At 49.1% G+C, this 23501-nt stretch overlaps 6 protein-coding genes across 6 annotated transcripts, besides 1 other annotated feature; 3 read left to right on the forward strand and 3 right to left on the reverse strand.

Annotated features, from left to right (window-relative positions):
• Positions 1-433: 433 nt before the first annotated feature.
• On the reverse strand, positions 434-1790 carry FPSE_07591 (uncharacterized protein; the record flags this gene model as incomplete). The annotated part of the gene is made up of 4 exons (XM_009260709.1): positions 434-459; positions 511-680; positions 729-1170; positions 1220-1790. 4 exons carry the CDS (start codon positions 1788-1790, stop codon positions 434-436), a joined length of 1209 nt encoding a protein of 402 aa, XP_009258984.1.
• Positions 1791-3459: 1669 nt separating this feature from the next.
• On the forward strand, positions 3460-4800 carry FPSE_07592 (uncharacterized protein; the record flags this gene model as incomplete). Its single annotated transcript, XM_009260710.1, has 2 exons — positions 3460-3580; positions 3635-4800. The coding sequence occupies 2 exons, from the start codon at positions 3460-3462 to the stop codon at positions 4798-4800; spliced, it is 1287 nt and encodes a 428-aa protein (XP_009258985.1).
• Positions 3515-3571: a microsatellite.
• A 1362-nt stretch (positions 4801-6162) lies between the features above and the next one.
• On the forward strand, positions 6163-8360 carry FPSE_07593 (uncharacterized protein; the record flags this gene model as incomplete). The annotated part of the gene is made up of 3 exons (XM_009260711.1): positions 6163-7443; positions 7494-8089; positions 8135-8360. 3 exons carry the CDS (start codon positions 6163-6165, stop codon positions 8358-8360), a joined length of 2103 nt encoding a protein of 700 aa, XP_009258986.1.
• Positions 8361-8571: 211 nt separating this feature from the next.
• FPSE_07594 (uncharacterized protein) lies at positions 8572-12104 on the reverse strand (the record flags this gene model as incomplete). The annotated part of the gene is made up of 7 exons (XM_009260712.1): positions 8572-9575; positions 9617-10012; positions 10062-11234; positions 11272-11564; positions 11613-11833; positions 11900-12023; positions 12067-12104. 7 exons carry the CDS (start codon positions 12102-12104, stop codon positions 8572-8574), a joined length of 3249 nt encoding a protein of 1082 aa, XP_009258987.1.
• Positions 12105-15147: 3043 nt separating this feature from the next.
• FPSE_07595 (uncharacterized protein) lies at positions 15148-20394 on the forward strand (the record flags this gene model as incomplete). Its single annotated transcript, XM_009260713.1, has 14 exons — positions 15148-15823; positions 15884-15937; positions 16045-16242; positions 16489-16553; positions 16837-16929; positions 16977-17001; positions 17072-17776; positions 17834-17963; positions 18462-18503; positions 18570-19268; positions 19377-19744; positions 19794-19921; positions 20267-20321; positions 20351-20394. The coding sequence occupies 14 exons, from the start codon at positions 15148-15150 to the stop codon at positions 20392-20394; spliced, it is 3282 nt and encodes a 1093-aa protein (XP_009258988.1).
• Positions 20395-20621: 227 nt separating this feature from the next.
• On the reverse strand, positions 20622-22337 carry FPSE_07596 (uncharacterized protein; the record flags this gene model as incomplete). Its single annotated transcript, XM_009260714.1, has 3 exons — positions 20622-21601; positions 21648-22032; positions 22083-22337. 3 exons carry the CDS (start codon positions 22335-22337, stop codon positions 20622-20624), a joined length of 1620 nt encoding a protein of 539 aa, XP_009258989.1.
• Positions 22338-23501: the final 1164 nt, after the last annotated feature.

Consider the following 23501-nt stretch of genomic DNA (forward strand, 5'->3'; position numbering starts at 1 on the left):
CGGCCAATCTTTGTGATACCCTATGGTCTGACTAGGTGAAGTTAATTTACAACGCCCCCATCATCCAATCAGAGCTTCGCCTGGTTAGCTCAATCGGTAGAGCGTGAGACTCTTACGAGTACACCATCTCAAGGCTGCGGGTTCGACCCCCGCATCGGGCTGTTCCTATACAATGATACGATTGATTCTCTTTTTTTGCTTTTTGTTGTCTTTTGTCGTGAAGGAGGGGCCGTGTGTGGCAGTGAATGGATCTGTGGAGGTCAGTTCTGTAGAAAGTTGAGACATACACTCGCTGAACGGTATGAGACGAGGCGGCACGGGTATTGTATCGTTCATTCGGTTCATAGAGCTAGTCATTCAAAATGCAGGTGCGTTGACCTAATCTTCCCATGCTTCATGCAAAAGGCCCCGGCGTGGCTTCAGCTCTATCACGTTACATAACAAACAAGAGGTCGGTGTCTGGAGTAGTGTTAGGGAATAAACTCGGATACCACGATTGGGAAGACCTACCAATAGGGTGACTGCTTGAAAGCTGTGGCTTTTGAGTATACTTTGTCTCGAGAATATCGCGGACACTGTTCAGCAACTCAACGTAGCTCTGCTTAGGATTGGCCTTGATTGCTGAAATGAAAGCCCACGACATGGCACCGGTGGCCTGAGCGTTAATCGTGGCGTCGGCCCTGGAATACTTGTTAGAGAAATCACTCATTCTGCACACTTTCACTCACGATGTCTGATCGTCTTTGCTTCCAGACCACATCACAACATCGGCAGGCGATGTTCGAGTATCCTTGGTCTTTTCATAAGCCTCATCGCCGCCGTTAAAGGCATTCTTAGCCATGCTGAACATCGACTTAGCCGCTCCAGAAACGTCTCCACTAGAGTACGCTTGGAAGGCGTCAAAGAGTCCTGATGCAGCTTCCTTGGCAAGGTTGGGTTCCTTGAGAACACCCTTGGTTGAGTAGACGTATGGAAGATCCATTACGGTGGCGGAATGACACGAGTCAAAGATGGCAGTGAGACGAACACCTTGGACCAAGGGCTTGACGACACGGAAATGGATCTCGTCGTCAATGATGGGACCAGCCTGGGAGTGATCGACGGGGTAAATGCATTCATCATGTCCATCATCCTCATCGCCGTCTTGGTCCTCGACCTGACCGCCGTGACCTACAGAACTTGGTTAGGCAGCGTCTTTATGAGCAATGTGCCAACATACCGGAATAGTGAAGGAAAAGAGCATCATCAGGCTGAGCGTTCGACACAAGCCAACCCATAGCGCGGATGATGTTCTCTCTGGTAGGAATCATGACTGGATCTTGTTGATCATCGGTCAACAGAATCATGTCCTCTCTCTTGTAGCCATAGCGCTCTACCAAGAAAGCCGAAACGTTGTGTACGTCGTTGATACATCCTCGCAGCTCGCCTTCTTGGTTAAAGTAGTTGATGCCGATGAGAAGTGCCTTGCGACGACCGGTACATCTGGAGTACTGGAAAGTATAGCCTTCGGGGGCTCCGTGGCCGAACTGCTGGGGCACAGAGGGAGGAGGAGGTCCTGATCGAGCGTGTTGGGCGTGATGGTTCAGGCCCTGCGGGAGAGGAAATCCGTAGGCATCGAGATGAGGAGGTGGAGGGTAATTCGGGGGAGGGTATCTTCGCGATCCGGAGTTGTCCCCAGAGTAACCACCGTATTGTTGCTGGGGAGGAGGAGGGCCAGATGGAGGACCGTACCCATAGCCATTACCGCCGCCTCCGCCTCCGTTATACCCTTGACCTGGAAAGTAGGACATGTTGGTTGGCCTGATTTGTGAAAGGTGAGGATGCTCAAAGAAGCGATCGATGAGAGAAAGAGAAAAGATGCAAGAGGGAGCCTTTGAGATTCGGATAGCTAGATGCAGAAACGAAACAACAATGGGTCAGCAGTGTAGGCAAAGCAATCAATCAAAGCCAGCCAGCCAGCCTCACCTCAGTCTTGCAGGATGCAGGAATGAGCTCCCTCGATTCAGTGCTGCTTAGCGGGCGCTAATCCATGACGGAGCTGGAGGGGACCTATAGAGGGGCAGAGGGGCAACCAGCCAAAGCTCTCCCCGCCGGAATCAACGGGCCTGATTCTCCAGCCCTGAGCTCCCCTGAAAACCCCCTGTATGGCGAATGTTCTGGAGGCCGCTGGAGGGGAAGGTGCGCCAAGAGACCTGGACTTGTCTTGGCGCTGCAAGAGCCCCTCCCCCTCACCGCAGTGTCAGACAGGTGTCAACAAGCAGACGAGCCTGTGAATCATTCTTACATGTCACAAGGGAGGCAATATTGTGAGACGACATGAAACCCCCCATGATTGATATTGGGGGTTGACTTCTATCTCATCGACCAACCTTTTTCATGACAGCATCACAGGCGGCCTCTCGGCTGTAAAGACAAGTGACGCGGCATGCGTGTTGCTCCTATTCAGCAACATGTCCCTCGAGGAGCACAACATATCAATCGCGAATTATGACTGTTTGCATATTTGCTTCGCCACAATGGACTACAGCGCTTCAGAGCCGCCTTTAGTTTGGGGTGTCATGAGCGTTTGGGGCGACTGTCAGACCAGATGAGGGAAATCCGGGACGGATCTCTGCTTCAGTTGACTCCACGCCTTTGTTGTGGGGTATCATTTCATGTGCTCAGGAACTAACGTACGTCTTGTCGTTCTGTGCAGGCCTAGTACGGTGGCATGAATATTTGTTATTGAGTGTTTCAAGTAGCAAGCTGGAAGCCTTGTTATCCGAAACTACATCTCTAGGTTTCCCAAACATGAGGCATGATAATGATATCGCACTGTCTGTAATAAGGCTCGAGGCACAAGCTTCAAGCTGTCGACAGTGCTAAGTTAGCGGTCCCGTCGAGCGTTGTCTGCCCCGCCGGACCGGCCCGCAGGGGTCACCAAAGGTCGATTGATTGGCCACTTCGTACGTGCAGGTTTAGTGGATAGACAGGTCCCTGGAGCTTGAGGTTGGGTGTTGGATGGAGGGGTAATAAACGGGAATTGGACAGCCCTGTGCTGTTTACTATCGCGGCTCTGTCATCCGAGATCAAGTGCGAAAGTATCAACAAATATTCAGTGCCTGTAGTAGGATAGAGAATAGCCTGCCTAGGATTCACTGACGGAGCAATCGGAACCATTTCCACACCGTGATCCATTCGTATTCACTGCGCTCTTTCCTTTCTTAGCCGTGAGACGCTTCACTCCACCACTCATGCACTGTCGGCACCTGCCAAGAAAGTCTGCCGGCTGTCGATAACTGCGCGAGTCGCACCTGCCCTTCCCTTTCCGCTTGCACCTCAAGCCCATTCTCCATTATATAAACACAACCTGGTCGCTCTCTCTTGGCCTTCTGTTTTCTCATCTACCTCTTTCCTTCTTTCCCTCCCGCATTTCTATCTCTTATCAGCAGACTTCCCCCCATCCCGAAGTCACCCATCATGTCTTTCTTCAAGAAGATCGCCAAGGAGTTTGAGAACCTTGGAATCGGCGACAAGAAGGAGGAACAGCAACAGCAGCAGCCTCCTCAGCAGCAGCCTCCTCAGCAGCAGCCTCACGACGGTAAGATCTTTTAATCTGGCAAATTCCTTGGTGTAGTGAAACTGATTTCCCCAGGTAACCGCGCCTACGGCGACAACGGATACGCATCTCCTCCTCCCCAGCAGCAGTACGGCGGCGCGCCCGGATACGGTGCTCCTCCCCAGCAGTACGGTTCGCCCGCTCCTCAGGGATACGGCGCTCCCTCTCCTCAACAATACGGCTCGCCTGCTCCTCAGCAGCAATACGGTGCCCCTCCTCCCCAACCGGCCTACCAACCTCCTTCCGATCGTCCTCCTCTGCCTCAGGGCTGGACTGCTCAGTTCGACCAAAACTCCCAGCGATGGTACTACGTTGAGCAAGCTACCGGTCGCACCCAGTGGGAGGCTCCTCAGGCTCAGCATGCTCCTCCTCCTCCTCCCCCGGACTCTCGTCCTCCTTATGAGTCTCAGCCTTCTGATGGATCTCGCGGCTACGGTGGTGCTCCTGGTGGCTATGGATCCCCAGCACCCGGTGGATACGGTTCTCCAGCTCCTGGTGGCTATGGTGCTCCTGCTCCTGGTGGCTATGGCTCTCCTGCTCCTGGTGGCTATGGTGCTCCCTCTCCCTACGGAGCTCCTGGCGGTTACGGATCGCCTGCTCCAGGTGGTTACGGTGCCCCCTCACCCTACGGTGCCCCTCAGGGTCAGTACGGCGCTCCCCAGGGCCAGTACGGTGCTCCTCAGGGCCAGTATGGTCAGGAGGGTGACCGCGGTTATGGTGACAACAGCAATAACCCCTACCCTCAAGGAGAGAAGAAGAAGAGTGGCAGCTCCGGTATGCTCCTCGGTGCCGCCGGTGGTCTCGCACTTGGTGCTGTAGGTGGTGCCCTGATTGCCAATGAGCTCAACGACAGCGATAGCGATCATGAGCACCACGCCGCTGCCGCAGCTGCTCCCGCAGCTGCTGCCCCTGTTGAGCAACAACCTCAAGTCATCAACAACTACTACGGTGCTCCACCAGAGGATCCATATGCCGATCCTTACGCCCAGGATGGCCCACCTGGTGTGCTGCCTACTCACGATGCGGATGGTAACTCTGTCTCGTCCAGTGACCGTGAGGAGGTGCAAGAAGCTCGTGAAGAGTACGAAGAGGCCATGGCCAAGGCTGCCGACTCGGACGCCAGCAGTAGTGACATCGAGGCCGCTGAAGAGGCTCGTGAGGAGTACGAGGAAGTTTACGAGGAGGTGTATGAGGATGAATAAGTGATAGTAGAGGGGCCATGAATAACGACATGTTTACGTCTATTTCTTGCAGGATTGCATTAAAGCCGAACAGGCTTGGAAGAAGGTTAACGGATTTCCTTCACTTGTTGATACCTCAGTAGTACAATACCAGAGCACATTCTACATTCATTTGACTTGCCATGTTTAAAGATTCTTTGCGAAAATGTTTGCTTATTGTTGATAGTTGACAGGCCTACACTACCCAAGCGTCAGCCCATGTAACCATGCTAAGGATGCAGGGAAACCAGGCTACTGCAAGAAGCAGCCGCCTTCGCTTATCAGCACGCAACCGACGAACAGGACTTTGATGTTTTATAATCCATGTCGTTGAAATAGACCTTCCATGTAGCCGAAAGTCCAGATATGATGAGGCGCTAATATCATATACTGGTCTGAAAGCACTTGTGCACTAACTATCATGACACTCTCGCCGTAACTGTCAACAGCCAAGGCAGTATCGAAGATAGCTTCAACCCACTCACTATATTATGAACAATAGGCAGACTCTACGGGACCTACCCAGGCCGGTGAATGCGTTGTTCGTCTCCACGCTTGGCATTACAGGGATGGATGAGCACAGCCCCATCGTTTTCTCTTGGCAACACATTATCGTGATCACTTCCTTCATATGGTACCGCGCATGTGAGCGTCGTTTTATTGACTCACTCACCCGACGAGGCACTCCCCTTGCTCGGATGCTTGCTTACGTGCTCCATTTCCCACATGGCAGGTTGCGCGGCTCTCATGCGGAAATAAAAGCCGGAACCTCCAATTCCCATACTCCAGAAGACGGTGAGAGAGGGATCATCATACTCGGGCATGGCTATACGTTGACCACGGCACGGTTGGTGCCGAGATACAAGGAATGGAAAGTGCTTGTCGTAGTCAAGCTTTTGAGAAGCGAGCCATAAGCATTTTGAAGGAAAGCTTGTTCTGTCTTTTGGTTTGTGCTTATTCGATCAACGTTACTGTTGTACTCGATGTAGTTGTTCTTGGCGTAGGAGGTTCTCATGGTGAGATGGGAGGCTGCTATTACCATCGGAACATCAACAACAGTAGCGCATGATATAGGAAATAATGGTAATTTATAATAAACTATCTAAAAAGGAAAATGAATTATGATGGGTACTATAAGGTCTTAGATGTCTTTAGGTCCAGTCATCAATATTGACAAACGATGAGGTCTGTGATACAGGGTAACCGTCCAACCACCAACTCCACACTTTCACTCGCCACAATTCAACATCTCCAACCTCACTTGGCCTAATGAGATTGGTAACTCGAACAATACCCGCCTTCAAACTACTGCGCTCTTACTCCAAACTCTCAAGACTTCACAGAATGTCATCCAAAACACCCCCGCAACCTCCCCCCTCATTCACAACCACCCCCTCCGAAATCCTCAGCCAAACAACAAATCTCATATCCTCCACAACAGCCCTCGAAGACTCCCTCGTCTCTTCCCTCACGCCTTCAACAGCTACTTTCTCAAGCCTTCTCACACCAATCCTAAAAGACGACCACTCAGTCTCCAAGAAGACCCTCCTCATTCGCCTCTTGAGCTCCGTTTCTGAAGACAAAGACCTTCGCGATGCATCCCGCACAGCAGAAGAGATGCTTCTCAAAGCTAATTCAGCAGCTCTTATGCGCAAAGACGTCGCAGCTCTCGTAAAAGCCGTGTACGAAAAGAATCAGCGCGGTGAAGAGAAGCTTGGTGAAGAAGATGCATATATGCTCTTCAAGACGCACAGAGCGTATCAGAATACAGGCGCTGGTATCGAAGACGAGGACTTGAGAGAGAAATACAAAGCTGCTGTACAGGAGCGAAATGAAGTTCTCATCGCAGCAAAAAAGACAATCAGCGAATCCGACGATGGCATTTATTTCACCCGGTCTCAACTCAACGGCGTGCCCTCTTCAGTCCTCGACGCAATGAAAGTCAACGACAAAGGCGAGCTCAAGGCAACCTTCAAAAAAGGCCATCTCATCTCCATCATGAAACACACCACCAGCGCCAGCACGCGAAAAGCATATCACATCGCCAAAGAAAGCCGCTTCCCCGAGAACGTCGCTCGTCTGGAACGAGCAGTCGAGCTACGAAACAGCACGGCGCGAATGCTCGGCTTCAAAACTCACGCGGAGCTTAAAATGGAGGATAAAATGGCAAAGAATGTCGAGAGCGTTGTGACAATGCTTAATAAGTTGCGAGTACAATTGAAGCCTCTTGCTGATGAAGAGATGAAGACGCTGTTTAAGATTAAGAAGGCGTATGTGCAGGAACACGGTACTAATGAGACCGACGACGATTTGGATAGGATGAATGCTTGGGATTGGGCGTTTTATGCGCGGATTCTCGAGAAGGAGAGATATTCTGTTGATTCACTTCTTATATCGGAGTACTTTGAGGTCAACCATAGTCTTGAAGGCATGCTTCGCATCTTTGAGGAGATTTTTGGTATTGTATTTATCCCGACTGATGCACCGGTTTGGCAGAAGGATGTCACCGTTTACGAAGCCTGGAACTCGGAGGATCAAGGTGGTGAGTTTCTTGGATATCTCTACCTTGACCTCTATGCGCGAGAGGGCAAATATGCTGGCGCCCACAGCTCTCTCATCCAACCTGTAAGCACCATTTGCCTCTCATCACTCATGCTCGATACTAACGTGAACAGGGCTTCATAACTCCAGACAACAAACGCCACTACCCTTCTTCATCTCTAGTAACATCCCTCCTCCACACCCCCAGCCATCCAACTCTCCTTCTACACTCCGAGCTCAAAACAATGTTCCACGAACTCGGTCACGCAATCCACAAGCTCGTAACCCACACGAAACATCAACACGGCTGTTCTCGCGACTTTGTCGAAATCCCCAGCATTCTCCTCGAGAACTGGATATGGGTACCTTCCGTATTGCGCCGTCTCGGAAAGCACTACAGTTATTTGAACGAGGAGTATCTCAGCTTCTGGAAGACTCAGAAAGGTGATGCGAATACAAGACCGGAGGAGGAGTTGCCGGAGAAGTTGACGCTTGATCTTGCAAAGACAAAGCATGTTAACGGTGCGCATGCGATGCTGCATCAGGTTTTCCTCGCTTTGTTTGATTTGACGATTCATAACGCTGATGAGGCTCACCCCGTGGATACTACCAAACTTTGGAACGAGAGTAAGACAGAGATCATGGGTCTTGGACGGGCGGATAGTATTGGACAGGCATCATTCGCCCATCCTTTCCGCGGATATGACGCTGCGTACTTCACCTATGCATTGTAAGTCTGCCTTTCTAATTGCCCTTCTTTGCTAACAAGTTATAGATCGAAAGTGTACGCGACCGACCTGTGGGTAAGCCACTTCAAAGATGATCCAATGGACAACAAGACCGGTTTGCGGTATCGACAGCATGTGTTGCAGCCAGGAGGTAGCCAGCCTGAACTCAAGAGCCTTAGTAACTTCCTTGGCCGCGAACCAAACGATGAGGCGTACTATTCGGAAGTTACCAGCACGTCGGGGTCTGAAACGCAAACGTCTGCCGCTTTGTAACATACAAGAACTAAATCACAAGATTGCAGGACGTCAGGTTGATTGCATAGAAGCCGGTACTGATATAATGGTTGGTAGAAATATTAGATCATATTAGAGTATGTAGCCTAAAAGCGCACTAATATGCCATCTGGTATGTTTCCGCCTGTTATCCAACGCTCATATGCAAAAGAGGGTATCATGACTAGATATATCATTAAATCAGGCTTGTTCAATGCACCAATCTCATCCTTGGAAACGGCGCGGCTTCAACATCCACAATGATCAACCCCTTCTCATTCAATGTCACTCCTACATCCGTAATAGGCGTGATCTTTCTGGTATGCGCAACTTCTTGTCGGCTAACGCGCGCTTCGTCTCGAGGAATCCACAAGACAGGTTTGGGCATCCATAGTTCCGGAGGCCAGTAATTAGACATCTTCTCATCACCGGCGTAATCGACGTCGGGAGGCTCTTCGAATGGAATCAGTTTTCGTAGGGCGATAAAGTCTTCGTATACTTCGGGGTGGAGGAAGCGTTGTAAAAAGGTCGGTTGCTGATCTGGGTTCGAAGGGTCGCCGGCGAGAACCCAACGATCCAAAAACCGCTTTATCCCTGATTGTTGTATCTCTTTCTTGACCTGTGCCTTGGCGGTTGTCTTCATCCACTCTCTCACCATCAGCTTGACGCCACCTCCACCATCGACACCTCTTGAGCCTTGAGGCCCGTTATGTTGGCCGTCTTCGTCATCGCTCGGAGGTTCTTCGACCTCTTCTTCGCCAAAATTGAGATCTGCATCAAAGTAACTGGCTGCAGTACCCCCGTTTACTTCTCCCGATTCCGCAGCCTCTTGTAGCTTCTGTTCTGCCTCTGCCTTTTCCTGCTGTTGCAACTCCTCTTCCAATGTCAATGTTTGCGGCAGATTTTGGAGTAGAGGAGATATCGAGTCTCGGAGGGACATGTGTACAATTCCTGTAAATATGAGGAAGATAAGCATCAGTACCATAGGCGGGAACGCAAGCTTGAGAGCGAAAAGGCCAATCATGCAGATTTCGGCCAAGTACAGTCCGACGATAAGTTGAAGAAGAGCGTTGGGGTAGAACAAGCCCATGCTGTCCATTTCCGAGTCGAACACGTAAAGGATGTTATAACGGTAGATGAGACGCGTAAAGGCCATTCCGGCGCATGCGAAAAGTAGAATGAGAGGAGCGATACACGTGTAACAAAACGCTGTCACTGTTAGCTATGTCAAGCATTATTATTAGATACCAACATACCAATGCATGCCATGTTAGTATAGATCGGAAAGATTCCACCCCAGCGGGGAGGACGAAGATTGTACCAAATCTTGAACCGTGTCCGAGGAGTCTGTAGGCCTCTTCCAAGGATGTAGTGACGGAATAACTCAAACAAATGCAAGAGACCCGTAGCGCCAATCGCCAAGCACTGGACGAGAATGTATGAAAGGTAAAAGTTGGAAGCTTTAGGGAGGTTTCTGGCCAGGAGATCGGGCGCCGACATTGGCTTTTTAATGATGTCCAGGACGGCAGCTGAAGCCGCTGATGTCAGTGTAGTGATCAAGAAGACCTGTACCACCTGGAAGGCAAAGTAGATGTTTTGTGTGAAGAGCTCAACCAGGACTAAAGAAGGGATTCCAGCTTGGACACCACAGACTGCAGGGATTGTTAGCAAGAATAGACGAAAAATGGACAGCATACGTACATCTCAACATCGCAGGGACAAGAGACATCCAGAACGACAGAGCGATAGCAGGGATGAAGCCTTGTAGAAAGCCGAGAATTGGCTTGGGTAATAGCTTGATCCAGCGCAGGAAGAATATTCCGCTTAGAAAGTCGATATTGGATATGATACCGATCATGGCGGATGGAATAGACCAGAAGATAATAGCGACGGCGACTAAACCCATGATAAGAAAGCGACGGATGATACGTTCCCACCAGCGCATCCGGAGAGCCTTCCAAACCACCTCATCTGGCCTAACACCCAAAAGCCGAGGAGCAAGTTGAAGGGGACGATGATGGGCCACAATTTGGTGCGCAGCCTGAGCAGCCTCTTGCGTGTCGAACTCGATGAAGGCAGCCGGCAACGTATCACCATCGCCGCGTCTAACTTGTCGTCGAAGCTTGTAAATCTCAAGGTTTAAGTCCTTCAATCGCATGCGACACCAGCGGATTGTGTCAACGCGTCGAAAAAAGTTCTGAAGTGGACGATGATGAGGTCTGGCTTTCACAGGGATCCATTGTGCGGCGACAGAGCCTCGAACGTCTGGAAGATTTGGGTTGAGTCCATATGGATGAACATATTCAGGATCCTCGGCCGACCTTTCGAGTAGATCGTGGGTGTCGTGGGTTACGGTCTGAGTTACTTGCGGGTATTGTGATTTAAATCCTGGCTCTTGCCTTTCGTCCTGTGTGTTTTCGTTCTGCAAGACACCAACCTGTGGGGAGTCGGATCGGGTCTGTTCGCTACTCGGGTCACTCCTATATGATGAGCTCGATTCCGTGGGATATGGATCGACCGAGGACGATGTTGATGATGGGTTCTTGTTAAAATGCTTCTTCCTGGCTAGATGTGCCTTCTTGATGAGTGTGATCTCCGCCTTTTCCAGTCGCATCGCCGTCTCCTCCCTCTCTTCCACAAGTTTGATCAGTGCCTTTGCAGTTCGCGGGATCCAGACTCGTTTTACCGAGTCGCCGTAAAGCTTTCGTAGTCGGGCTTCATCAAGATAGCGATCGGGTATCGAAGTGATGAGAACCGTCCTAGATGACAGCCGTTTAGAGTAGTGGGGTGAAGAAAGATATGCTTGTCGGATGCCAATGTAGTAGAAACACTCTCGAGTGATAGTAAAGAGAACAAAGCCTGGTCTGATTAGAACTGAGCCACAGAGGCCATATCGCAGATGGATACTCACCAAAGAACATGTATGCAACAGCAACGTGCGCAAACATACGCTTACTGTCACTAATCTTGCCAATCGTCAAGATATCCAATTGGCTGAGTTTGTTACCACCAGTAATATGGATTGGGAAGAGGATTGGCCAAGCGATCAGCATGCCGACAAGAAAAGTGTTTCGCAAGACTTTGAGATATCGCAAAAAGAAGAACCCGTCGAGCGAGCCATGGTTGAGCACGAAAGTATCTGGAGTCTTGAAGAATGGTTTCACCCAGTCGAACCAACCCGTGGGGAGCGGCGGAATGTGTTTGCTATGGACAGTAAGCAATGGTTGCGAAATATTGGTGGGATGTCCCTACTGAGGCGATCGTAGGCTGGGTATAGCCCGAGGCGCATAGACTCGACTGCATTTTACGCGAAAAATGGAGAAGAATATGATACAGACGACGCAATAGATGACGACGGGTATAAAGGTACCACCAAGAGACTGAAGCGACGAAGACTTGGAGGCGTTGTTTGTACTCAGAGTGCCACCGCTGGATCCATCTCGAGTAGAACCAACTCGGGAGTCGTCGCCTTCCTACAGGCACTGGTAAGCAAGGTTGCCACTGGAGGTTGAGATAAGGTTAAGGTTGAAGGGACATACCAAAGGTATATCGATCGCTCTAGCGATCAGAGAGTGCCAATTGGAGGACATGACAGTAGCGGATGCGCAAGATGCGCGATAGACGCGGGCGAAGAAGCTCAGATGAAGTGAAACTCGATTGTAGCTGTAGGCAACAAGTGAGGACAATTGCGACGAAGCATTGTTACCTGGAGGCCAAGCTTGAGAGGAGCGAGTCGGCAGACATTGAGTGCTTTGGGCAGATATAGACAGAAGCTATGTAAGCAATGCGACAAAGCTCGTATAGATATCAGTCCAAGATCTGCGCCAGGAACAAGGCGAGGCGGAGGCGATCGAGATGAAGTCGTGGTTGACGTGACGTTGGAAGTGGGATGTTTCTTTTGACAAGTTCAAAAGCGGGCGCCTGGTAGACAGGGCTCTTGTAGCGATCCTTGCGGCACAGTCAATCAATTTAGGGACTCCCGAACCACCCCTGTACCGTATAACGCTGTCATCGTCTGCTTGTCATGAGGGAATGTCTTGCAATTGCCATCATTGGGCCCTCTTTTCGATTTCTTTTTAAGGCCTCCTACGTGCACTAATTCTCAGTACCGAGCCTTGGCAAGACACGAGAAAGACTAACCGACGGCGAGGCGGACGTGGCTGGGCTCAAAGAGAATGATGTTCTGGTCGTATTGCATTTTTGTCTAGTGATCAAGGACCAATAAAATCGTTATCATAAGCACAGCCCAGACAAGGGTTGAATCGCCCCTGGAAACAAACTAACAGATGACAGAAAGGTCGAGTCTGCTCTTTGGATGTCAGAAATAAATCCAGAATATTTCCCATCTAGTGATGCTGAAATGACCGAATTATTTCGTTCTTATCAGCTTTGCGATAAGCTTTTTATCACCCTTGGGGGCGGACAAGAGTCTAGACTCTGATCTCAGGCACCAAAAGAGACAAAATCAGTAGGTCAGCTTATGCCCCTTAGATCAGGCTTCTTAGGTTACTTAATTATGTCTTCCAAAGCTCAGAGGCCAACTTTTCTGTCCCCTACTAGTCCGACTTCCAGTTCCCCACGTCGCAGATCGAAATAAGAAGGACCCTTGTTTTCAGCTTTGGCTGTGTTTGCCGAATATCAGATCAGATTGGTTTGGTGGGCTAATTAACAATAACACTTTTGTCTATGCTAGAGTTAACAATACGACTAAAAACAGGAATCAACATCAAGATTTGCTTGCCAAGATGTGATTGACTGAGTGATCGACTCGGGGCTGAAAGATGTCCATCTGGATACCCTTTTGAGTTTCGGCATAAATAATATGCAGTCATCTTTGCGCACCACCCGACATCCTGGTCTCTGACTGTTTCCAAGACCTTGCGGTCAGAAAGCCATCAGTAAGTCAGTATGCTTGCTATTGAGGTTCTACTTGGTTTATAGCCTAAAGCTAAGAGGTCTGTTTATGCTGTTTAGATCAGTCTTTCTCGTTGCCGTACCTGCCTCCGTGGGTTTTCTATGGACATGTTGGAAAGCATGCATCATGACACAAACCCCGACTTGGGCCGTCATCTGCTTCCAACAACCCCAACGCATACAGATACAGCAAACATCATCACGAAATCCAAAATGACTACATTTTATAAATTTATCCAACTCCCTCCTGAGTGCAGGCTTATCATTTGGGAGGCAGCTATTAGACCAAATCGCCCCGCCATACATCACCACTTCATTAACGAGCGCCCTCCCTCCAACTTTCTCATCGATTTCGATCAGAATCCTGTCACGAATTTCACCATTCACAACGGCAACGTTTGTGAAATGCGGTCACGCTCCGTCTTTAAATGGGATGCAGGGCTATGGCTTGCCTGTAAAGAGTCTAATTATGTTATCAATAAGCATTTCAACCCTCAACAGTGGAGGCGACGCGGCAGAAGATTGCTCCCGAACCGCACTGCCCCGAATCGTTAGCAAAGCTTCAGTGTACTCAGATCGGTCAGGAACGCATGGGTTGCCGAGGAGAACATAAGTACTCTTTGCATCCTGATGAATGGCGATGGAAAGGCCATGGTTACACAACCGATGAGAGACCTTTACATCTTCCACTACTATGACCAAGTCAATCGCAATAGACCGCCATGTGATGGGATCACAGTACAGCGGGATCTGCACAGCTTGTTCGCAAATTTCGTTCCTTCGAGCTTAAACCGAGGATTCCCTTTCGCCATGAATATCGGGTTCATTTGTGAAAGTAAATACATGCGCTTTAGTCGGGGCCCTTGCGGACTAGCGCAGGATCTGATCAGATGCTTCACTACAAATAACATCACCGACTTCCATTTGTGGCTAATCGACATCGACTTTCGATCCCGACAACCGCACACCGTTATGACGAGGGAACAGGACCAGTGGAGGAGAGGCGAAAACGGGAACGGCCCTCCTGCTCTTTTCCATGACTTCAACGGAAAGGAATACATTGAGGTGGGTGTGGAATCCAACATTATTCTCCTATCCGACAACAAGATAGTCTTAAACGGACCTGGGATAGTCCAACTCCTGAGGCTGTGTCTAACACTTTACGGGGCCCCGCCAGTGCCTGCTACGAGTCTTGGTGTACTTGTGCCAAGACATTAACTGCTTGTTGAAAAATGTCTATGCACGTCCGCAGTTCTAGTTCAGTTCAGAGTCACAACTCCAGATCCAATACAGCGTTATGGTATTAGACAGCGAATTCATCATTTCAATTATCTTCGATACGTCCGTTGCTTCGATCGTCTGCTAAGTTTTTGTTCTCTCTCTCTTCAAGTCTATAAGCCGGAGCACTACCCTTATTAATATACTCAAGAATTATAAATAAAGGATCCATCTGGATCAAAAACTCAATATATCGAATCAAGGCTTTCCCAATGACTAACCTTTCCAATAAGAACATGTACATTATTAATGGAAGAAGCTTCTTCCGTGCTGTACGTACAATGGCTGTTTCTTCCTACTGCAACACATCATCAAGCAACTTCAAAGTCATCGTCTGCGCTCTGCCGTCACTGCAAATTTGGCACTTCCGTGATTCAGTGCAGCCTGCTCAAAAATGGCAACTCCAGTCAATGATTCGGTGATTCAGTGACGCTCAGAATTTAGCACTTTAATGATTCAATAACGTTCAAAAAAATGGAAGTCACATTCCCTCCCTCACAAATCCTCCGTCTGCTCTTTCCAAATGACTCTTTCCTCTCCAACACATCCCCCGCCTAACCATCATCCTTCACATCAACACCAGCAACCCTACAAGATGGACAAGAATCCCATCCCTCGACAGGCCCGTCGCTCGATAATGAGAATGTCCGCACGGGTTCCGGGCAAGCGTCCCAGATCAGAATTCGAGAATCATGGTATTCAGGAAAACAACCCTGTACCGACCGATACCACACCTTCTTCTCCGAGTGTGCGCCGGGCCACTCGACTTATCAGGACCAAAGAGTGCCTTGCATGTGGAGAAGACTTCCCGCAATCCACGATGATAGTGGCACCATGTTCACATCTGTTCTGCAAACCATGCGCTGACAATCTTGTCAGCCTGGCGATGAGAGATGAAGTCTACTTCCCAGCTCGGTGTTGCGACACGACGATCCCTGTTACTCTCAGCAACCGCTTCTCGAAGGAGGTAGTAACTCAGTATCAGGCGAAGGGAGTCGAATTCGCCATACCTAGCCTCGGACGTGTTTACTGCAGTAGTGAGCTGTGCGCCACATTCATCCCACCGACACAAATCGATTCAGGGATTGGCCACTGCAAACACTGCCTAACCGATACATGCATCGCATGCAAAGCGAAAGCTCACAAGGGAGCATGTGCCCACAAGGAAGAAGACGTCCAGGGTGTCCTTCAATTGGCCGAGAGCACAGGATGGAAGCGCTGCAGCAAGTGCGGGCATGTCATCGAAAAGAGCATGGGCTGCAATCACATGGGTAAGTTGGAACCATTTTACCTTGTCAAAGGTACCTACGCAGTTTACTGACCCTCTATAGTCTGTATCTGTGGCCATAGATTTTGCTATGCTTGTGGTAAAGATGCCATGAAATGTGCGTGCCGCCAATTGCCCGTGGGCGTGCCGATGCCTCCACACGCCGAGGATCTAGTAAGCTTAAGAGGATGCATAATCTTGGACAAAGAGCTGATAATTTGATAGCCTTGCAACCACCGATGGGGCAGAATACTTCAGCAAGAAAACTGCGAAGACTGTGGCAAGGAGGTACAGGGCTACAACATCTTCATTTGTCGCTTGTGTGCACACATTGCTTGCCTCGCATGTCGCCGCCAGCTCTAACGGACATGATCCTCAGAGTACCACAGAAATTGGACGCTGAAAACACACGAGACGAAATTAGTAGGTCAGTTTATGCTACTCCATTTAGGTCTCTTAGACCACTTATTATTATACCCTTGGACTTGTGAGGCTAACGTTTCTGCTACCCAGTAGATTCTTCGTACAGGGAAAAATACATTTGCTTATAATACATGGCCTGGGGCGGATCTGCATTGTAACGATTAAACGGCATGGGCGTGAATATACCCAAGCGGGCGGCAAATCAAGATGAGATAGACCATAGCCCAAAACTATCTGCAATTACAGGAGCATTCTTGAACAAGCTTGATATTGAAGTTGTGTATCCATGCGATATAGTCATCGCGGGTACTGTTGGTCGATGACCGACCAGATTTTTGCAACCGTCGTAGCCTGCCATCGCTCTCGAGGAAGTCTTCGGTTTATCTCTTCCATACAGCTTTTGTTATGGCCGATTCCGGCGGTCATAATCTTGATGGCGTGGCTGGTCAGATACAATCGACAGGCGCAGAGTCATCGAAAACTTGTTTTTAGGTTTACAGATGATCTGAAGAAGGATATCCTCGGCGTATCAGAAGAGTTGGCAGTTGGAAGCATACCTAAGAGATAACATTTTTAGATCAATTTTTTATTTAGACTAAGCGTTTAGACCATCTATCATCGTGCTTCAAGAACCAGGGGCCAATCTTTCTGATACTCTGGGAGGCTGCGTTCATCTTCAAGGAAGATGTAAGTTTACAAACATCAACCTTTGTTGAACCTTTTTTCCTCCGTAGTTATTGCGTGTTCACAAAAGTCTAAGTATAAGAACACATTTCTTTTTTGTTTTCCCACAAACATATTTTGATTCCATCTTTACATCTGTATCCAGACAAGTTTTGCCATCATCGTCGTCCCCCCTCCGAGTCTAACAAACGACACAAGATGTCATCTTCAAGATCAGCCGATTGCACATCCGCCATGTCTATTGGACATGAAAATTCCAGCGCGGCAAGCCAAGCCACTGTTGATAGTGACTTGCCTCCTCTGAGTAGGGTAAACAGGTCTCATAACCATCCCGTCGAAGAGAGAAACCCGGATATCGCGCTTGAGATGTGCGGTGGCTGCATGGAAAATGTTCCAAGAAACGAAACTGCCGTAATGGCCTGCCGTCATTCCTTTTGCCGACCCTGTTTATCCGTCATCATCGAAAGATCGCTCGACGGCAGTTCTGTCTTTCCACCGCGTTGCTGTGAAATCCCACTCACAAGGAACTTTGTATATCCCCATATCAGCGCAGAGACTGGAATGAGATTCGAGGAGAAGCAGGTCATATACGAGACATTGGATCGTACCTACTGCAGCAACATCGAATGCCAGACATTTATCCCACCCAAGTCTACCAGGTTGGACATAGGCCACTGTCCGTCATGCACGCAGAGAACTTGTACGAGATGCAAGAATCCGGCACACATGGGTCGCTGTGTCGTGGACAAGTCAAAGAACAAACTGTTGGCCTTGGCGAAGAAAAAGGGATGGAAGCCCTGTCCCAGATGTGGGCAGCTGATTAATAGAACATCGGGCTGCAAACACATCAGTAAGTATATCTATCCTTTCCTCTGGAAGCAGGTAGACTGACACTTTGCACTCACAGTGTGTCCGTGCGGACATGACTTCTGCTTTCAGTGTGGAGCGGACTACGCGGAGCATATTTGTCACGAGGAGGAATCGTGCACTTGCCTTTGCATCGACTTGCTCATTGTTTCGGGACATTGCGCCTTGAGGTTACTTTTCATGCCAGTTCGATGGACGCTACGCAGGTTGAGGGATCAAGCTCAAAACGATGTGGTGTCTAACTATTCATCAGCTTGATGGACGTATCAGCGTTGGAGTTGGGATAGAGTTGAGAGGATGGTTATGTTTGTAATGCAGATATCTTTGCAGATTAGAAGCGCTATATTTGGAAACGCCTATAAATTTATACTTGGAAACCTTCCACTGGTTGCTTTATTTGAAGTGAATGGCAGGTTAATGGGTTTCGATGCTGACGTTGGAGTTGAACATCTGGTAAGGTGGTGTTTATGGACTTGGAGCATGATATCGTTCCATCCCATTCTGAAGCCCTTATCTATTATTGCCACTACCTTGATACCTACATATAAATAAACTAGGAGCATCGCCTAAATGTCATAAACTTAGTACCCTAATGGCCCAACTTGAATCTCAAAAAGCACCAGGCAGTGACTAAATCACAGAGTGCGACCTCCGCCATTGCTTTGCAGTGCCAACCAGCCGTCAACCAGCCGTCAAAAAGCTGCCCACAGGTAAGTTGCGCCTGGCCTCGCCTCTGCCCTCTTAAACTGCAATGTATCATCTACCACTCCGCCCAGGCAATTTTCGACTTGTGCCCTCATCTTCCATCCAGCTCCTGTTGATCGTGACCACCTCATCCCCCAACGCGACAACAAGATGGACGAATCAACGATCTTCGCGATGAGTGTTGCGCGGGCTGTCGAGGCCGATGCAGCTCTTATCGAGGAACTTCGACTAGAAGACCAGATTGCGCGTGATCGTATGATGGCGGAAACTCTAGAAACCGACCCCGAAGCGACTATTGAGCCATGCCAGTCTGCAATCGATGAAGAAACGTTTGAAACACTACGGCACTTCAATGTCATCACTACCAGCAACGCTGAAGAAACTGACAGTGGAGAAGAACGGACTACCGATGGTACCCAGAATGATCAAGAAGCCCAACAGATCCAGCTCGCTGCCCATACAGACGACATACAAGAAGACACTGTCGTTGACCATGACACTAGCGACGACACTTCTGGTGACAATCAAATTGTCAATGATTGGCAAACCCCAGACCTTGAGAATGATGCTCAAGGAACCAACACTGTTCAAGACTGTGCCTGGTTGACTACAGACGAGTCAGCACAGGAACAACAGGAACCAGATGATCCGGGTGAAGTGCCAGTTCAGGAACAGGAACGGGATACTGCACAGAATGTCTTGACCGCTGTGGAAGATTCCGCTGCTCCAGCCCAACCAACCGACATTGCACTTGCCTCGGAAATGAAACAGTGCGTCTCCTGTCAAGATGACTTACCCGCCACCGAGACCTTTGAGGCACCTTGCTCTCACCACTGGTGTCAAAGTTGTCTTGCCCTGTGCTTTGAAAGTTCTTTCAGGAACAAGTCTCGCTTTCCACCCAGGTGCTGTGAACCTCTTCCCGTCGAAGTAGGTGACTTTATCACGCAGGAAATGGTTGACAACTTCCAAAAGAAGGAGGTGGAATTCTCGACTAAAAATCCAACTTACTGCAGCGATGCTGCGTGTGCGACCTTCATTCCACCTCAGTCCATCGAAGGCGGGATCGGGCGCTGTCCCGAGTGCGAAAAGCAGACTTGTGTCCCCTGCAAACAACCCCTACATGAGGGAATCTGTCCTGAGGACAGTGCCTCACAAGAGGTTCTACGTCTAGGAGAGGCAGAGGGGTGGCAACGATGCGAGGAGTGCAAGCACCTTATTGACCTCAAAATAGGTTGCTTCCACATCAGTGAGTACATCAGCAGCCCTCAGACTCGTCTTTAACTAACACCGCCCAGCTTGCCCTTGCGGTCATCAATTTTGCTACCTCTGTGGAACCCGTTGGAAAACCTGCACATGCCCCCAATGGGAAGAAAACAGACTCGTCGATGCCGCTGGGCAGCGTGTTGTGGATGCAAGGGAGCGAGTAAGACGAGAATTACGTGCGGCACGCTGTCACCACCAGAGATGCGAGCGAATTGACGGTCCCCGTGACTGCAATGAATGTCATCAGACACTTCAAATATTCCTTCTTCGTTGCGAGAGGTGCAATGTTGAATTGTGTTTCCGGTGCCTCACTCGTGTCAGAGCCGAGCGACCTTAGGATGATACTGGTGTTTTTAGGCTCCGGTCTCCTAAGCCTTTGGGGATATAAATAATTAGTCTAAGAAGCCTAATCTAAGTAGCATAAGCTACCTTTTTAATTTTGTCTCTCATGATGCCAGCGGTCAATTTTTCTGATGCCGTGAGGATTTGATCTTGTTGAGCATAGGCGACTTTGAGCCTAGACTATGTGTTGGTGCATGTCACTGTCATGAACGATAACAGTGAGTCATAAGTGCATCTTGTCATAAAGTCTACGTGGGAAAAACCTGGTCTATGTACCAGCCTACTCGTTAGTTCAATAATGTCTTATTTTGCTTTTAAGATTTCCTGTGCTGACAAGATGCACCACCTCAAAGTATCAGAAGATGTAACATAAGAGACGAAACCAATAGGCTAGTTTATGATGTTTAGATTAGATTCCTTAGGTTTGCTATTTAATAATTTTATGTCCTAAAATTCGAAGGGTACACAACTCTCACAGATAAAAGTCTGTTTCATTTATGATTGTCTACTTTTTCTATCTACTTCTGCGATCTTCGTTTGACCATAATATGGGTACCACTTGGTGGGTTATTCGCCTCCGCAATCCAGATACTAGGAGGCCGCTTGCCTTCATACTCATCCGGAAACTTAATGTCATAGTTCTTCACAATGTAAGCCAGAATCATCTTCATCTCAAAGTCGATCAGGAAGCGTCCAGGACACGCATGTTTTCCATGTCCAAAGGTCAAAAACTCTGGAGATGTAGTGACAAAGGTTGCGGGGGGCGCCTTGTCACCGCGACTGGCAGCTTCTTCGCGTATGCGGGAGAAGCGGAAGGGATCGTACTTGAGACCGTCCTCGTAGAGTTCATCATCAGTTTGCGCCTGGAAGCTATTAAAGGAGAGCAGAGTTCCTTTGGGGAGGTGATGGCCGTCCTGCGTCTTGAAGTCGTCGGTCATTACTTTGCGGAAGACGGCGCGTGTACCAAAAGTGCCGAGACGGATTGACTCCCTGGAAACGCTGTCGGCGCGGGTCATGGATTGGATAGCGGCCTTTGTCCAACCGTCCGCGTCGTCGGAGCCAAGAAGACGATCCATCTCGTCTCGCAGGACAGAAATGGTGTTGTACTCGGCATCGGAGCCGATGACATTGAGGAGCAGATGAACGACGTGAATCTGGGTGTTGTGAATAGCGCCAAAGTTCTGGGCCACGACACGTCGTGCCATGCTGTCCCAGTTCTCGGCCTCGTCTTGTCTTTCGCGGAGGGCATACTTGATCATCATTTGGAGCAGGTCCTGTGGCTCTGGTTCTTCGGGGTGGTTCTTGATCTTGTCGACGCGCTGCTTCAAGAGAGGGACAATCCATTTCTTGAACTGCGACACTTTGCTGCCGACTAACCAGCCAAAGATTGTGCCTGTGAAGGGTTTGAAGACTTGCGGCATGCCTCCCGTTAGACCGGCATTCAAGATGAAGAGCTCATTTGTGTCGAGAGCATTCTGGAGGTACTCCTTATTTCGGCCTACATTGTCAGCGATTTGCTGGGTCAATTAACGGGGGTCACATACAGAGTGGCAGTCCGACGGTAAAGCGACTGGCAGCTTGAGCGATGATCATCTTGATGGTTGGGGTAAGATCAATCTTCTTCCAGTTCTCCGTGTCTGTGCCGAATTGCTCATCAAAGACCTCACGCAGCTCCTCCTTCATGGCGTTGGCGACAACCTCGATTGTACGGTTCATCTCAGTCTTGACAATCATTCCCTGCCAGGCATCCACGACGAATCTATTGTGACCGAGGGCCCAAGAGACTTGGTCAATCTCAGCAAAAGCTAGGCCCTGGTCAAGAACCTCGTCGGGCTGGTTTATGGTCCATCTCATCTGGTTCTGAGGAAGTAGGACTTCTATTCTGATGCCGAAGCCAGGAACAACGACTGGTTTGCCTTGTTTGAGGTACTGTCATGTGTTAGTATTATTTTTCCATTGACAAGTAGAGGAACATGTACTTTATGGTACGCTTCATAGTACATGGGTTGGCAATTAGTCAGGTACTGCCATCTCGTGCGCAAACTGAAGCGACGAGCGCCTTCAGGTTCTCTTATCAGCGGAATACTCGGGGGATAAGGCACACTGAGGAGCTTCTCGGTGATAAACAGGGAGATGAGCAAAATAGCAGCGACAGAGGCGATGCCTAGAGGACTTGTCAGAGCGGGCAGACGAGCCAGCAGCTCAGGCCCTAGGTCCATGACAGAGGCAGACATTTTGTGAAGATCCAATTGACAGGAAGCCAGTCTTGCTTACGTCGAAGACAGTGGGGAGAGGAGTTGTATTTAATGCATACCGTTTCATCCACAAGCGCTTTAGCGTGATCCTTCGATCGCTAAAAGGATGGACCATGCTTTGCCCCCAACAGATCCCTGCTTGTATCGGATTGTTTGGGTCTGTTAGTGCTGATGGTTTTGTAAGTTGTCGTCATGATAGGCCGTAGCATATAGGTAAGTGCTTGCTGTGAAGGAGTGGTTGATATGTCTGAGCCTCAGGGTATCAGGAAAATTGTTCGCCAAGAGCATAAGGGATGAAATTATTAGGTCATCTTATGCCGCTTAAACTATACTCTTTAGGCTATTTATTTCTGTACCCTAAGACTTAGGGTGCCAACTTTTGCTACCCAGTGTCTAAGGTACTCGTCCGTAGATGTGCCTGGGAGAGACGGTGATAGCACATGCTATGGCAAGGGTTTGGACGTATCGGGTACCGAGAGTAAGCATGAGGCCGGCATGGCTACCGACTTGTAAGATACGATTACGAAGATGGATTCAGCCTATCTTGAATTGTTCAGATACGTCCACAATTAACAGAGATTAAGAATACGCACGTGACACTCGCTACATGTGGTCCATGAAGTTGCAATAGCATGTTGGTTCTGTGAATCGTTGTTGGTTCTTCGACTAATTGAGGAATGGAAATACACCGTAATAGGCACGCCTACAATTACGCAACAGTTCCGAATCAGAATACTCAATATCAAGTATTTATTCAACAGTCCATCAACAAGCAGCATCAAATAAATACGTAATGATACCCTCTCTCTGTTCTTCAGCCAGAATATCCAGAGTACAGGGTAATCATCCTCGCATGTCAAGTCCCCATCCCCACTACCAAAAAGCCAGGCTGTCCCTGACCCTCCACCTCACTAATTTAAACTCTCCGCCCACCCACCAAGACCCTTCTCCATTCTCCAGCAAAAAAAAACTTCTCCAAGGAACGACACTTTTTTTTGCTAATGAATATGACTCGCAATTCCAACCCATTCTTTCATCAATTAAAGAGCCACGCCCGGTTAGCTCAATCGGTAGAGCGTGAGACTCTTACGAGTACGCGATCTCAAGGTTGCGGGTTCGACCCCCGCATCGGGCTGTTCCTAT

Source organism: Fusarium pseudograminearum, chromosome 4 (genome assembly GCF_000303195.2).
Source record: "Fusarium pseudograminearum CS3096 chromosome 4, whole genome shotgun sequence".
Taxonomy (NCBI): domain Eukaryota; kingdom Fungi; phylum Ascomycota; class Sordariomycetes; order Hypocreales; family Nectriaceae; genus Fusarium; species Fusarium pseudograminearum.